The sequence below is a fragment of the Coptis chinensis genome, chromosome 6, assembly GCF_015680905.1.
Source record: "Coptis chinensis isolate HL-2020 chromosome 6, ASM1568090v1, whole genome shotgun sequence".
NCBI lineage: Eukaryota > Viridiplantae > Streptophyta > Magnoliopsida > Ranunculales > Ranunculaceae > Coptis > Coptis chinensis.
In genome coordinates, this window is record NC_141461.1 from 23,643,766 (window position 1) to 23,658,101 (window position 14,336).

Below are 14,336 nucleotides of genomic sequence, written 5' to 3' on the forward strand. Positions count from 1 at the left end.
GGTGATGAAGTTCTGTTGTTCGAACCGGTATATGAAACTTATGAAGCTCGCATTACTATGGCTGGAGGAATTCCAGTAAGTTACTTTCTTCTTGTTCAGTTAGAATTTGAGGGTATATGATGTTTCTAGTCTTCCAATTCTCTGTGTAATGCAGAAGTTGAAATTGATTTCAAGTTTTTCAAGTTTGTTGGCTAAGTTTGTAGTACGTGTCTTTAACTCTTTTTTATACTATCACGGTGTATGTGACGCCGGATCCCCCTCATTGGACTTTGGATTTGGATGAACTCATGAAATCATTTACGGTTCGAACAAAGGCCGTAGTATTATGAATAGGTCGATTACACCCTTGAATGCACTTGTGTTTTCCATCATACGATGCTTGAATTGATGCTTCACACACCAAAAAATGTATAATGTAAGATTAGAAAACGAAACTTCTAGAATCCACATTTGGAGTTAAGCCCCAAATTATTATTTGGTTTATTAGCCAATAAACTCGAGAAAAGTGATTAAAGTCTTCTCCTAATACATTTGGCACTAATTTTGAACTATAAGCTTGTAATTCTCTAGAAGATAATGCTTTTTTTACTAGATGTGCTAATCCATGAACCGGCAAATCCTCACAATCCAACCGGAAAGGTTTTCACTCTGGATGAGCTTGATGCCATAGTTTGGAGCTTGCCGCAATCTGGATTGCCTTGCTATAACAGATGAGGTATGAATAGTTCTTTTGCTTATATCGGTTTACTAGTTTGCTCTTATCTTGTTTAGCATGGTTGGGACTAGGCGACTAGTTAATCGATTAATGTCGATGTTGCTTTTTGTAGAGCCGTTTGTGAACATCAACTGGCGCTTTTGGACCCTTTTAGTGGAGGCCGAGGAGTCGATCGAGAGAATGCCCATGGAGCCAAATTCGGTGCTTGGGGAGCATTGCTTGGAGGTTGCAGGATCCATGGGAACATCGAGGTCGGTGAACTTGTGGGAAAACACCTTGTCAACATCCAACCTCACCATAGTGGTCGGTAATAGTTTCGATCACATTACATTTCTGCCTTACTGTTTTATGACGTCATATAGAATGTAGAGTTCATGAGAACGTGACTTATTTATATTTTTTGACATTAACAACTATACTTGTGAATTCTTCAGATGCCGACAATGTTGGTTCTGATGATATTGTCTCTTTCGAAGGGATTGAGTCTAGAGAGAAGATCTTTGAAAGTGACCAGAGTTGTGAACGGATGATACAGACTGCTGCTCATGTGGATACCTTTGTTAAGGAAGAGATTTAGACTCCAGAAACAGAAAATAACTCTGAAATTCTACCTGCTGTAGAACCTGTTCAAGCTCCTCTTTCTCGTCGTCCGGCTGGCCTTAGTGACGCTGTTCCATTGATTGCTCATTTTGATGTTATATAGACACATTTTGTAAAACTATATTTACAGTCACTGAATTTTTATAGATGTTTTTTTGACATTTGAGTTCTAACTAGGTGACGCGGGTTATGGAAATATGAATTTACATATGCAAATATGAAGTTACATATGTAAATACAAATTTACATATGCAAATATGAAATTTCATAGACGTTTTTTCTGACAGGTGACACAGGTTATGTAAATATGAATTTTCATATGTAAATATAAATTTACATAGGATGACGTCAGCCCGGTTTGTCCTTAAGTCGAAATTATAAGTAAAATTGATGGCGTCGGCCGGTTTTACAAGGGTATTTTGGTCTTTTGGCTTTAATGTTATGTTTTAAATAATAGGGAGGTTTTATGCATGTGTTCGGTTAGAGGGGGTTTTTATGCTGGTTATGTATCAACCAGGGAGATTAAACCCAAAATCTGTATAAAAAAGAGAGTTAATTTGTTGTTCACAAAAGGCTTGGACGTCTCTCTGTGTATATAGACCAAGTGATTGTTTTCGTCAGGTATTAAAACAACACATAGTCTATTTTAAGCACATGTGCAAACCAAAATCGAATTTCAAAGTTGTAATAATTCATACTTGGTGAATATATATCAAAATAATCTAACATAAATTGAGGTGAGATTGAGAGGGAAGAGAGGAGAGAGGAGAGAGGAGAGAAATGGAGAAGAGAAAGAAATTCGCGTTTGAGTCAACATCATTTTCAAATAATAAAAAAATATATTTTTCTCTAATTTTTCTTTTTGGATCTACACCATAGTAAATTTGGTGTTTTATTTTCCAATTATGTATAACGATTACATAGTTTATTTTAATTATTTTGTAATTTGAATTTTCGTAAAATGAAACATGGTACTTTTCTAATATGGTAGTAGTGGTTTATTTCTCCATTTAAAGCCACAAATTTTGTTTTCACCTAAGGCCTCGCTTTGCCTAGAGCCGGCCCTGTTTACATGTTCGGTCATTATGAGTACTTGATTACGTGAAGCTAAATTTTGGCATTGCGTTTGGTGGATGACTTGGGCTAAATTGTCAGTTTGACCTATGAATGCAATAATAGTAACAGTATGGGCCTACTATGGGCCGAACGGATCCACAAGGCTTCTTGTCTCGTCCAACTCCAACTCCAACTCCACAGCAACAAACGACAAGCATATTTCCAAAACCCTTAATACCCAAACAAGTTTTAAACATCAGAAATTCAGAATCATGAGTTGGTACAGGAGAGCGAAGCTTGGAATCGCCTCTTTTCACAATCTCACTAATTCAACGTCTCAACTTCATCTAAAACATCAGAATCACCTCATCTCACAATCTCACTAATTCAACTACTCAACTTTATGGTAACACTATTATTCCTACTTCTAGTTTTCAAAGATATTACAATGTAGATTCTGCGATTGCGGTTGGTTGCTTCTGGGATTGGTACTCTATATTATATGTTTTGTTATCATGGTATGCGTATTGTAAATGTTCCGTTGAAATGTCTCATTATGTCAACTATGATGCAGAAACGACTAGGAGATTTTATGTTGGAAGAATATAAGATTAAATATAAAGGAAAACTCTTAGATGAGAAGGATCCTCATAGTGTGAGGGCAAAGTTGATACTGAAAAATATTATTCAAGGATTAGAAAGACAGGTGAAGTGTAATCCAAATAGTAATGTTTCGGGGCATTATTATGATGGATTTAATTGGAATATGTTAGTAGTGGATGACTTTATTATGGATGCGCACTGTATCCCTGGTGGAACTATTTTCATTTGTGTAGGAATGCTACAAGCGCTTACCGATGGTGAAGTGGCAGCAGTCATTTCCCATGAAGTTGGGCATATTGTAGCTCGACATACTGTTGAAATCCCACACCCTAACCTAAATAGATGTAAGAGAGAATTGGAAGCAGATTACATTGGGCTACTATTGATGGCTTCAGCAGGATATAATCCTCGAATGGCAGTAGAACTTTTGAAGAATATCAGTTTGAGTACTCCTGATTGTTCAAAAGGAGATCATGAACATCAATTTGTTGAGGAACGAGCAAACTCCTTGGCTCAAGCTCATGTCATGGAACAAGCACTCACCATATACAAGGAAGTAAGTCCAGTCAATTAGAGTCGTGGTTGGAGTATTTTGGTAACTTAGTTTTCAATCGTAAAGCCTGAGATATAGAAATGAATAGGACGGATTGCAATAAAATGAAGACGAATGTAGACGAGGGATATCTTTTTACCAGAGCATCATCTTCAAAGTGTATTTTTTTTTTCGATAGGATATTTTCAAAGTTAAGGATGAGGTTTACAAACTATGGTTGAAGGTTTACAAATGGGGGTGTGATACAAGTTATGGTTGGGAAATGAAGTGTTTAAAGTGCGGTGCTTTCTGCCTCCCTGGTGAACAGATTTTGGAGTTCACAGGATTGCTCCACGCAGGGATAACTTTAAGTTTTCAGCATGGTGTTACACAAACTGTTACTCGACATGCAACAAGAAGAATTCAGGAAATTGACTAGGCATTGTTCTTTTTATATATAGTATATTCTATAGTAACGGATACTCTTTCGCATTATGATATTTGTCTATCAATTTACTAAGCATTGTTCTTTGTTCCAAGTAAATTTATATGCGGAGTTTGATTTGAGGTGTGTCAATTTTTTTGTTACAACAAAATGGGAAATAGAATGCTGTCCTGTTGCAGATGACTTGTATTGCAGATATGAGATGATTTGATGAAAATCCATTTGGAATCACATTCAGGCCACAATACACTTGCAAAACGTTGCACACCCCTAAGGCAAGAAGAATGGCCACTTTTGAGCCGCAACAGTATTGATTTTCAAGTTTCAACCAAGTATGACCATGCCAATTAACGTTGATCACTTTGGATTGTTTTTCATCTGACGTTTGAGGATGTAGAGGTCATGTGTGCCTCCGAATCAAGATTCAGGTTTAGCAAGATGCATGATTATGATGTGGAACGCTGAAGTTGTCACATTATGAGGTGGAACAAGTTTTTACTTGGACATAAAGGTTCACATAAATAAAAGATGTGAAGGAATAACTGAACTTTTCGTTAACACATTTTGATTGGAAATACTCATTTGTTAGATGATTAAAACTGTCATCTTCTTGCAGTACGTGATGGCTGAAACATTCCTTCAAAAATCTGAATAACGATTCTGTTTATTATGGGCCGAAGAGGGCTAACGGATCCACAAGCCTTCTTGTCTAACAAGAAAAGGTTTTTTTCACTGTTCAGCACACACAGCAACAACCCACAAATATTTGTAAAAGCTTATATCAAAAGAAAGGGTTTTAAGTTTAAACATCAGAATCATGAGTTGGTACAGGAGAGCAAAGCTTGGAATCACCTCATTTTACAATCTCACTAATTCAACTGCTCAACTTTATGGTAACACTATTGTTCCTACTTGTAAGCCTCCTACTTCTACGAAATCAAGACTATATTAAGTTTAAAAAAACAAAGAGATGGGTTGTATATGCTACTCTTGGTTCTGGGATTGTGGTTAGTACTCTATGTTATCATGGTATCGAAAATGTACCCTTCACAAATCGTAGGCATTTTGTCATTTGTTCACCTATGACAGAGAAACTAGTAGGAGATTTGGCGTTGGAAGATGATAAGTTGAAATATAAAGAGAAACTCTTAGAGCATCTCTAGGTGGTGGTAGCATACTCTTCATATTTGAAGAATGCTACCACAGAAACTGGTCCCAAATTTCTACCAACTTTAGGTGGTCGCAAATTTCGACCGCAAATTTGATTGTAGGGGCCACCACACGCCCATTAAGATGCTTGGCGCGCCAATCTGATGTCGCTACGCCATTGGTATGCTGTCATAGCCCGATCTTAATAATGGCGTGTGGTCTAATTCCAAAACAACCCACGCGACATTAAGAGTGGCGCGCAACCATTCCAAAAGTAACCCACGCGACATTAGGAGTGGCGCGCGACAGTACCACTGGCGCGTGGTGCTGGTCAAAGTCAAAAAAAAAAGTGGGGCGACATTTGCAATGGCGCGCGACATTACTAATGTCGCTCCGCATCCGCATCCAAATTGCCAAATTTGCGAACAAAAATACGAACAAACAGGTGATGCGACCACAAATACTACCACCTAGAGATGGAATTTCGGCAAATTCCGACGCATTCCTTCAAATTTGAAGGATGCGACCAAATATAAAGCCACCTAGAGACTCTTAGATGAGAAGCATCCTCAAAGTATGAGGGCAAAATTGATACTGAAAAATATTATTCAAGGACTAGAAAGAGAGGTGAAGCGTAATCCAAATAGTAATGCTTCGGGGTTAAATCATTATGATGAATTCAATTGGAATATATTAGTGGTGGATGCGTTATGGATTCAAGCGTTCTGTATAACTGGTGGAAATATTTTTATTTGTTGAGGAGCACTAGAAGCGTTTACCGATGGTGAATTGGCAATGTTCATTGGCCATGAAGTTGGGCATGTTGTAGCTCGACATTTGGCTGAATTCCCAAAAATGTTAGTAGATTGTCGTAAGATAGAAGTGGAAGCAGATTACCTTGGGCTACTATTGATGGCTTCAGCAGGATACGATCCTCGAATTACACCAGAACTTTGGAGGAAGATCAGTTCGATTTATCCTGATTTGTCAATAGGGTCTCATATCTATCCATCCCATGAGGAAAGAGCAATCTTATTGGCTCAAGCTCATGTTATGGAACAAGCACTCACCATATATGAGGAGGTAAGACCACGCAGTCCAGTCCAGTAGTCATGGTCGGAGTATTTTGAATTGGTAACTTATCTATCAAACCGTAAAGCCTGAGATATGGAAACGAAAGGCACGGTTTGCAATGAAATGAAAACTAATGTAGACGAGTAGACGAGGGATATTTTTTTACCTGAACATCATCTTCAAAGTGTATTTTGTTTTTTTTTTTCGATAGGATATTTTCAAACTTAAGGATGAGGTTTACAATCTACGGTCGAAGGTTTATAAAGTGGGGCGTGATACAAGTTATGGTTAAGAAATAGGAAATGAAGTGCTTAAAGTGCGGAGCTTTCTGCCTCCCTGGTGGACAGATTTTGGAGTTCACAGGATTGCTCCAAATGTTCAGGTCAGACACTGTGATAGACGCTGGGATAGTTTTAAGTTTTCAGCATGGCGCTACACACACTGTTGCTCGACATGCGGCAGAAGTATTCAGGAAATTGACTAAGGATTGTTCTTGTTCCAAGTAGTATATATATTATATTCTAGAGTAAAGGGTACTCTTTTGCGTTATGATTTATGTACATCAATTTAATAAGCATTGTTCTTGATCCAAGTACATTTATATGCGAAGTTTGATCTGAGAGGTGTGTCAACTTTTTTGTTCCATCGGAACAGGAAATTGACTGCTGTCCTGTTGCAGATGACTTGTATTGCAGATGTGAGATGATTTGATGAAAATCCATTTGGAAGAACATTCAAACCAGAACACTCCTGAAAACGTTGCACGCCCCTAAGGCAAGAAGAATGATTACTTTTGAGCCGCAACAGTATTGATTTTCAACCAACTAACCAAGTAGCAGCATGCCAATAAGTCAATAACGTTGATCACTTTGCATTGTTTTTTATCAGAGTGGTGATTCCCTGGAGTAGTGCCTCCAACTCCTCCAAGTATTATTGATCTCCAAATTCCTTGGCTCTAACTAAAAATGCCAAGCAACATGAGCTCACATTAACCTGAACTTCCAGGAATCTGAAGTGGACACCAGTGGTTGTTTTCTACTTTTCTTGCATGTTTTGGAACCAACTCACTAGGCTAATTAACGAAAACCCCTTGGCTCGTTATACCCTAGAATGTTTTTGTTCTTTTACATGTATCAAATTCATCTAGGACTTCTTTTACATAACCAACGAACCAGAGAGTGAAACAGCATTGTGAATTGTGGTGCTAGAACTAAAAAGAGGAAAAAGTAAATTTTATCCTTGATCTTTTTCTAAAATAAAGGAGAAACTTCAAATAGTCCTGGAACAGAAAGTAGTTGAATTCTGTAGTCCTGAAATTCCGATAAACATCAAGAACGTTACTGTCATTTTTGTCTAGACTTCCAGATAAAATTGGTCCTCTTCTAGGTTTTTTCAATGAGATTTATAGGTGCTCCAACGCATCAAACTCTTCTTTGTTTTTGCGGAGCGCATGTAATGCTTAGTGAAGTTACGCATTAGCTTAAAAAAGTTAAAAGAATCAGTAACAGTAAGGCATTCAATAATTTGAACGGGATTTTCCCATCACAGGTTTGCCAAAGAAGCACTCTATCAATAAAAGTTACCTCATCGCCAGTGGTAAAAGTGGTACTATATTCCTAACGAGCAAGAAATTACCACGTTAAAGAGTTGCACGCACCCGGCACCCCTCATGCGGGGACGGACTAACATGTACAAGTGAAAAGATATTGTCAGGGTAGTTCACTGCCATCGCTTGATGAATTAATCCAAGTACGCACAGCATGTTCGACTGCATTTGAGGATGTCGAGGTCATGTGTGTCTCCGAATCAAGATTATGGTTAAGCAAGACACATGAGTAATGGTTAAGCAAGATGCATGATTGTGACGTAGAACGCTGAATTTGTTGCATTATGCGTCCCTTGTCAAGCAATGATACTAGCAAGGTGAGGTGATAACTGAGAAAACCAAGTACAAGTGTCCTACAAAAGGATTCATCTAGGAAACGAGGTAGCCTTGATTATGTGATTACAGAGTCAGTTGCAATGCAACCGTGTATTCATCTAGGAGATGAGGCCACCTTGATTATACGATTACAGAGTCAGTTGCAATGCAACTGTACGCAATATACATGGATGAGTAGCTTGAGCTATGTGTATACTCCTTAGTATCTTACATCGAATATGAACTCGAAATATATCTATGTTCCTGTTTAAACCAAGTCTCAGTCCAACACCAATACACAAAGTAACGAAATACGTAAGTAACACGACTTAGTTTCACAAACGTTGACACGCCATGAGCAGGAATCGGTGAATAGCCTAAATAAAACTTCATGCATCTCCCCATCTGAAGTATGTCCCCACAGACAAAAGAAAGCTGAAAAACGAAGGAAAAAAAGAACGGTATATGACAACCAGACGAGATGCATTAATCCGATATACTTAATGCTCGCTAATAATTGTCACCCATACTTCATACACGATGAAAAAATATAATAAGAATTGTAATAATAAAAAACGACTGAGCTTTGAGGACGGATGTTTCTGAAAGCAAAAAGGAAAGACTGTCTGTTACACTAATCTAGTCAAAAGTCATCCTGGATGTTTATAGAGATGCAAACCGAGATCACAGAACAGGAAGGCCTAATCTACATAAAGTACATCAATTAATTTTTTTTTTTTTTTTTTTTTTAGGTCTTTCACACACCACTTTTTGACCTTCTTTATGTACATGTACATCTAATTATTCACCATACAAAAATTTAACATTATAACCAGGTTATACGTTCACAGCCCAAAACTATTACTTTACCAAGGTCCAGTTTGGGTCCTCCTCAAACATTGTTTCTTAGGGATCTTTTGCTGATTCATCATCTCCAAGACCTGCAAGACCAACCAAAAAACATCCGAGTCAGTTACCAAAAAACATTTTTGGTTCACTCGATACTGATATTCACTGAAATACCTCACTTAAAGGATTTGAACCCCTTTCAAGAAATGGCTAATTTTGTCAATGCACTTTTTTTTTTTTTTTTTAATATAGATAATTCATTCCCTAGTACCTAGTGATTTTATGCAGTTTAAGGATTTTAAAGATCCAAGAAAAAGAACCGGTAGAATATCAATTCTTACTAGCCTGGCTTAATCCCATTTTCAATGCCGGGAAACCTGCTTCCCTTCCTAGGAAGTCAGCAAAACAAATTTCCAGGCTACTAGAAAGTAAATAAACTTTAAATTTAAACAGGTAGAATCCAGGCAATCATATAGATTAAGGTTGGTCTTCCAAAGGCCTTTAATTGTGTCGAGAGTTTTGGACCTCTCGATGGTGCATTCTTTGTCAGGCCTTCGACACTGGTATGATAACTTAAACCCTAGCATGATTAAAAAAAATTGATAGAGGTGTTAACAAATAAATGTATGCGCTACAAAGATCAAAAGGCTGGAAGCATAGATTCCATAAAAGTAGTAACAGTTCGAGTTTCAATATGTCTAACGCAGATAATGTTCTATATAAAATTTGCAAGAACTTAACGAACTAGAATAAGATACTGTAAGGGAAAGGATCCTATACCTTACTTTTCTGCATTTCTATCATTTCAACCTGCAACAACAAAATTCTCATCAAGTTTTTTAACAGACAAGCCTCCATAAAAGTTTCAGCAAAGAAAATCTGTCAACTTCAATATTTTTGTAAATGCACCTGTTTCTTCTGCAATTCTTCATTCTGCTCTCTAAGTTTTGCAAGTTCTGCTTCCAATTCCATAGTATATGCCTGACAGAGAATAAAAAAACAAAAAGAAACCAGAAAAATATTTTAGAAAACACATGCCTAGAAAAAACACTATGGTGTTGTGAGTATCTTACTACAAAGTAACTAGTCACAAAATAAATAAATATGCATTTTCTAGTAGGATCCTGGAACATGTCATCCAAATCAAGGACATAAAACTTTATATAATCTTTACATGTTCGGTCCATTATGAGGTGGAACAATGGAACAAATTAAGTTTTTACTTGAACATCGAGTGACAATTCTACTTTTTGGAATTATACCCACAATCTTTTCATCGGATACACGTTCTTGTATACCCAGAGAAATTCAATACCTACACTTGTAAAACATCCACCAATCAAAAATTGTGTCGTGAAATATATGAACCTTGGCACGATTAAAAAAAAAACAAACAAGAAAAATCTTTACTCTAACAGAAAATCCTATAGATCTTCAACCAAAATAATTACAATGTGTCTAATGCTAGTTATGTTGTTTAGTTTCTTATCTATCTTACATATAACTATTTTTGGCGCAAAAGATGAGACTGAAGGCGGTGCTTTGAATTTATTCCCCCATTGAGAGAATTGGTTTATGTACCGTATCAACCAATTTTGAGGCAATTTATTGTAGAACGTGAAAAGAACTTTCCTCAATATGGGAATCAAATTACATCTAAATGGTCCATTGGAACTCTTAAGCAAAGAGTAGTCTTACTGTACGTGACTTTGGACGCACAATACTAAAGGAGTGAAGGTTCTGAAACCGACTCAAATCAGCTACTTTGTAGAGAGCTAATTGAGCGCCTTTAAACAATCAAAACCAATTATACATAGGCATGAGAGCTCCACTCACAATGCCTATTTTGGTAGCATGGCAAAACTATGACAGCTTAGTTGGAAAAACCATGTATTTATTACTTCTTACTACATAGTAGATTTTTCTTTTTCTTAGCTAATATACTACATAGCAAACTTGAGAGTTCCCCTAGAATGGTGCATTTTAGTACCGTAATGAAATCACACATGGTCTAACGTAGTTCTTACTTGTTGTTGACACATACTAGCTTTCGTTTCTGAAAAACGATGATTGACATCCACGAGTAGTATGGCATTTTGAGAAGCCTTGCAATTGTTTCCCTATTGATGTGTAGGGGAAGGCAACCGGTTCTAACACAATCTGTTGTAAGCTAACAATAGTCCAAGGGTGAGGTGGTGAAACCACTATTAAGACCCAAAACAAGATTTGCTTCAAAAAGTTGGTTGTATGAGATTTGACTCTCTATATGACTTTCTTCATACAGGGTATTTCCCCCTTTCTTTATCTGGTCTCATTACTTTTAAACAAAAAACATATTTATTTGTCTGCATGAAAGAGAGCAAATTTACCTCGAAATAAAACAATGTAACCTAACAATTTACACATACTGATAGGGTCATAACTATTGGGCAAAATTACAGATGGAATTCCTGATGAACTTAGTCAAGATGAAGTATAAATGACCTTACAAAATTATGAGGAATTTTTTTATTGAACAAAAAAAGAAACAGCATAATAGAAACACACATGAAAACATTGGATAATTTTAATACAAGAATAGGCACCTGCTTACGAGCTCGTGATCTAGCTGCTGATTCTCTGTTCTTTATCATTCTTCTCTGCCGCCTCTCGACAACCTTCTCCACAGTCCCACTGCTTCTCTTTCCTCTTAGACCTCCATTGAACGCATAAGGAACTGGTGACACCGAAGACAAATCCCCATTACTTTTCCCAAGACCATCAGATAACTGGTTTGCAGGAGACCCGGATGCAACTGTGACAGCCCCACCTCCTAGGCCAGCCATACCCATTACTCCACCTTGTAGTCCACCTCCTTGAGCCAAACCACTAGTCATTGTCGGATTCGCAATCCCCATAATTGTACCCCTCGTGCCTGGGCTAGCTAGCTGACCGTTGGTTATATGCAATGGAGAAGCATATGGCATGGTTGGTTGCTTAGGGAATAGTTGTTGCTGTCGTTGCTGCTGCTGCTGTTGTTGTTGTTGTTGTTGTTGTTGTTGTTGCTGCTGCTGCTGCTGCTGCTGCTGTTGTTGTTGAATCTGTTGTTGCTGTCGTTGTTGTAGCTGTTGTTGCTGTTGCTGTTGCGGTTGCTGCGGCTGCAGCTGTTGCTGCTGCAAGTAAGTTGAACCAACCCCGTTTGCACTGATGGCAAGATTTGGGGATTGAGTAGTGGCTATATTATTATTACCACCAACAAGCAGATTAGCTAGGACTCCGTTGTTCTGACTTGGTTGTCCAAAACCCAGAGAGAGACCAGGATTGTTATTATTAGGCAATAAGTCACCAAAAAAACCACCATTATTCTGTTGTTGTGCTGCAACAACCTGAGCTTCTTCTCTCACCACCCCAGCTCTATACAAAAACTCCTCCAAAGTCATCTCTCCCAAAGTCTGCTGCCTCTGCGGCAAATTGGAACCCCCATTAACAATTTCATTATTTTCTTTAAACAACTCTTTCCAAACTTCATCAACAGTCTTGGTACTAATTGTTCGCGGTAATGTCAAAGAACCTTGCCTTTGTAAATTCCCTCCAACAGGAACTCCCCCCCCTTCCGGTACACCACCAAATCCAGTCCCCGTCACTTGTGTCTCTTCAGCAGTCCAAACATTCTTTAAAAACTCATCCATATTCATTGATCCAAAATCCTTTCCGAACCCTCCCATCGAATTTTGAAACTCCTCAAATGTCAAAGAGTATATAGAAGGCTGCCGGGTTAACGATATATCCCCCGGCGGCCTTCCACTTCCATTACTTCCTTCTCCCATGTTCTTAAAATTCATATGTGATCCCATTTTTCAATATATTTAACCCCTAAATCCAATAAATTTACTTCCTTTTCCACTTTTCTTCAACTTCACATCCACAAGTCACTAAAACACAGTACTACCCTATAAAAAAAAACACATCATATACCCAAAATTAGTCCTATCTATTCAATTTAACTAAAAATAAAACCCTAACCACAATTCGACTCACTAAACTAAACAATCCAGATCAAATTAACAGTTATTACATCAAATAACAAAACCCCAAACAAACAATTTCTCAAAAATATATTTTCTAATTTATCATTAAAAATTTAAAAAAAAATCATTTATTTACATTTTTTAAATAAAAATAAAAGGACATAAAACAAAAGAAGACAAGAGAGAGAGAGAGAGAGAAAATAGGAAAATAAAAGAAAATACCTTCTTTTTTTCTTTTCCTTCTCCCAAAAACTTTGGTGTTCTTTCAGATTCGAACACTCGGTGGTGATGACAAGTGTCTAATGTCGGCTGAACACTTAAAGACTTTAGAGTGAGAGAAGTTTGTATTTAATGCAATTTTTTGTTTAATATAATATTGCTGCAACCCATCAGTGTTGTGCAACGTGTAATGTGTATATTGGGGTTGGAAACTTTTTGATTTTGATGTTTAGCCAATGGGGTTTTGATATTTGGTGAATTGTGAGCCATTGATTTTTTGGTGTATACTTTCCGACAGAGGGTTGGATGAGGAGTCACTTGTTTTTGTCGTTTTTTGAAGCACTGTTTTTTATAGGTTTTTTGCCTTAACGGGAAAGATAATTGTCCATTTATATGACCTGTCTCGTTGATCTGATTTTATTAGGCAACTCATATCCAATCATCCAATCCTGAATTCCTATTATCTTGTTCATTATCAGGAATTTTATTTCCTTTGAGTTTTATAACCACTGTGGATTTAGGTGTTAACAACTTACCATGATAGTCTAAAGTTTGAGTTTGGCCAAGAGGGAATCAGATAATTGAAATCATCCAAAGGGAATTTGATAAGCTTAGTTGACAATTTGAGACTTCACTGTTTTCTCCATTTGGACAGTTTTGAATTTTTGATATTTGATAATTATTGTTCTTTTAGTGACCCATTTTATAACCGCTAAATTCTTCAATCGGCCATGACAAAAATGCAGTGTGTTCCAACCATCCATAACGACCAATTTTGACAAACTCAATGCTAATTTTATATTTTTGCCCTTCAAATAAAAACAAAACATCACTCTCCTCCTCTTACATTTTTCACTCTCCTTGTCCCCCACGTAATGTTGACTTGCTGATTTATATGAACCACTCAATTTTATTGAGATCCATACAACCAAAATAGATAGATGATCAATATTAAGTTTTGATTTTCGAGTTTCTTTTTTGTTTTTTACGTAATTAAATTAAAATAAGCAGAAAAAAAATTAGTAAAAAAAATTTGATATAATGAAATCAAAATGCAAAAAAAAAAAATATTGTATATGTTGACTAGTATCAAAATAATAATATTTAACTACACAAGGAAATTATGAAAAGTTATTTTAACATTTCTTTCAATTAAAATAATTTTC

General features: G+C 36.9%; 2 protein-coding genes and 1 long non-coding RNA gene across 8 annotated transcripts; 2 read left to right on the plus strand and 1 right to left on the minus strand.

Annotated features, from left to right (window-relative positions):
* The first annotated feature begins 879 nt into the window (after nt 1-879).
* LOC147492204 (uncharacterized) lies at nt 880-1,476 on the plus strand. The gene is made up of 2 exons (XR_015199836.1): nt 880-1,018; nt 1,150-1,476. It is a non-coding gene; the product is annotated as an uncharacterized LOC147492204 (long non-coding RNA).
* Nucleotides 1,477-4,768: 3,292 nt separating this feature from the next.
* Nucleotides 4,769-6,210, plus strand: LOC147492205 (mitochondrial metalloendopeptidase OMA1-like). Its single transcript, XM_086567440.1, has 2 exons — nt 4,769-4,865; nt 5,864-6,210. Exons 1-2 carry the CDS (start codon nt 4,769-4,771, stop codon nt 6,208-6,210), a joined length of 444 nt encoding a protein of 147 aa, XP_086423566.1.
* Nucleotides 6,211-8,144: 1,934 nt separating this feature from the next.
* Nucleotides 8,145-13,298, minus strand: LOC147492206 (ABSCISIC ACID-INSENSITIVE 5-like protein 5). Of its 6 annotated transcripts, none has more exons than XM_086563817.1 (6): nt 13,174-13,298; nt 11,530-12,873; nt 9,854-9,925; nt 9,725-9,754; nt 8,966-9,036; nt 8,145-8,530 (listed from the first exon to the last, which is right to left on the minus strand). In XM_086563817.1, the coding sequence occupies exons 2-6, from the start codon at nt 12,775-12,777 to the stop codon at nt 8,485-8,487; spliced, it is 1,467 nt and encodes a 488-aa protein (XP_086419943.1). In that variant the 5' UTR covers nt 12,778-12,873; nt 13,174-13,298; the 3' UTR covers nt 8,145-8,484. The 6 variants fall into 6 exon arrangements, with proteins under 6 accessions (XP_086419943.1, XP_086419947.1, XP_086419944.1 ...); XM_086563821.1 differs by having other exon boundaries at nt 8,961-9,036; XM_086563818.1 differs by having other exon boundaries at nt 11,530-12,868; nt 13,174-13,289.
* Nucleotides 13,299-14,336: the final 1,038 nt, after the last annotated feature.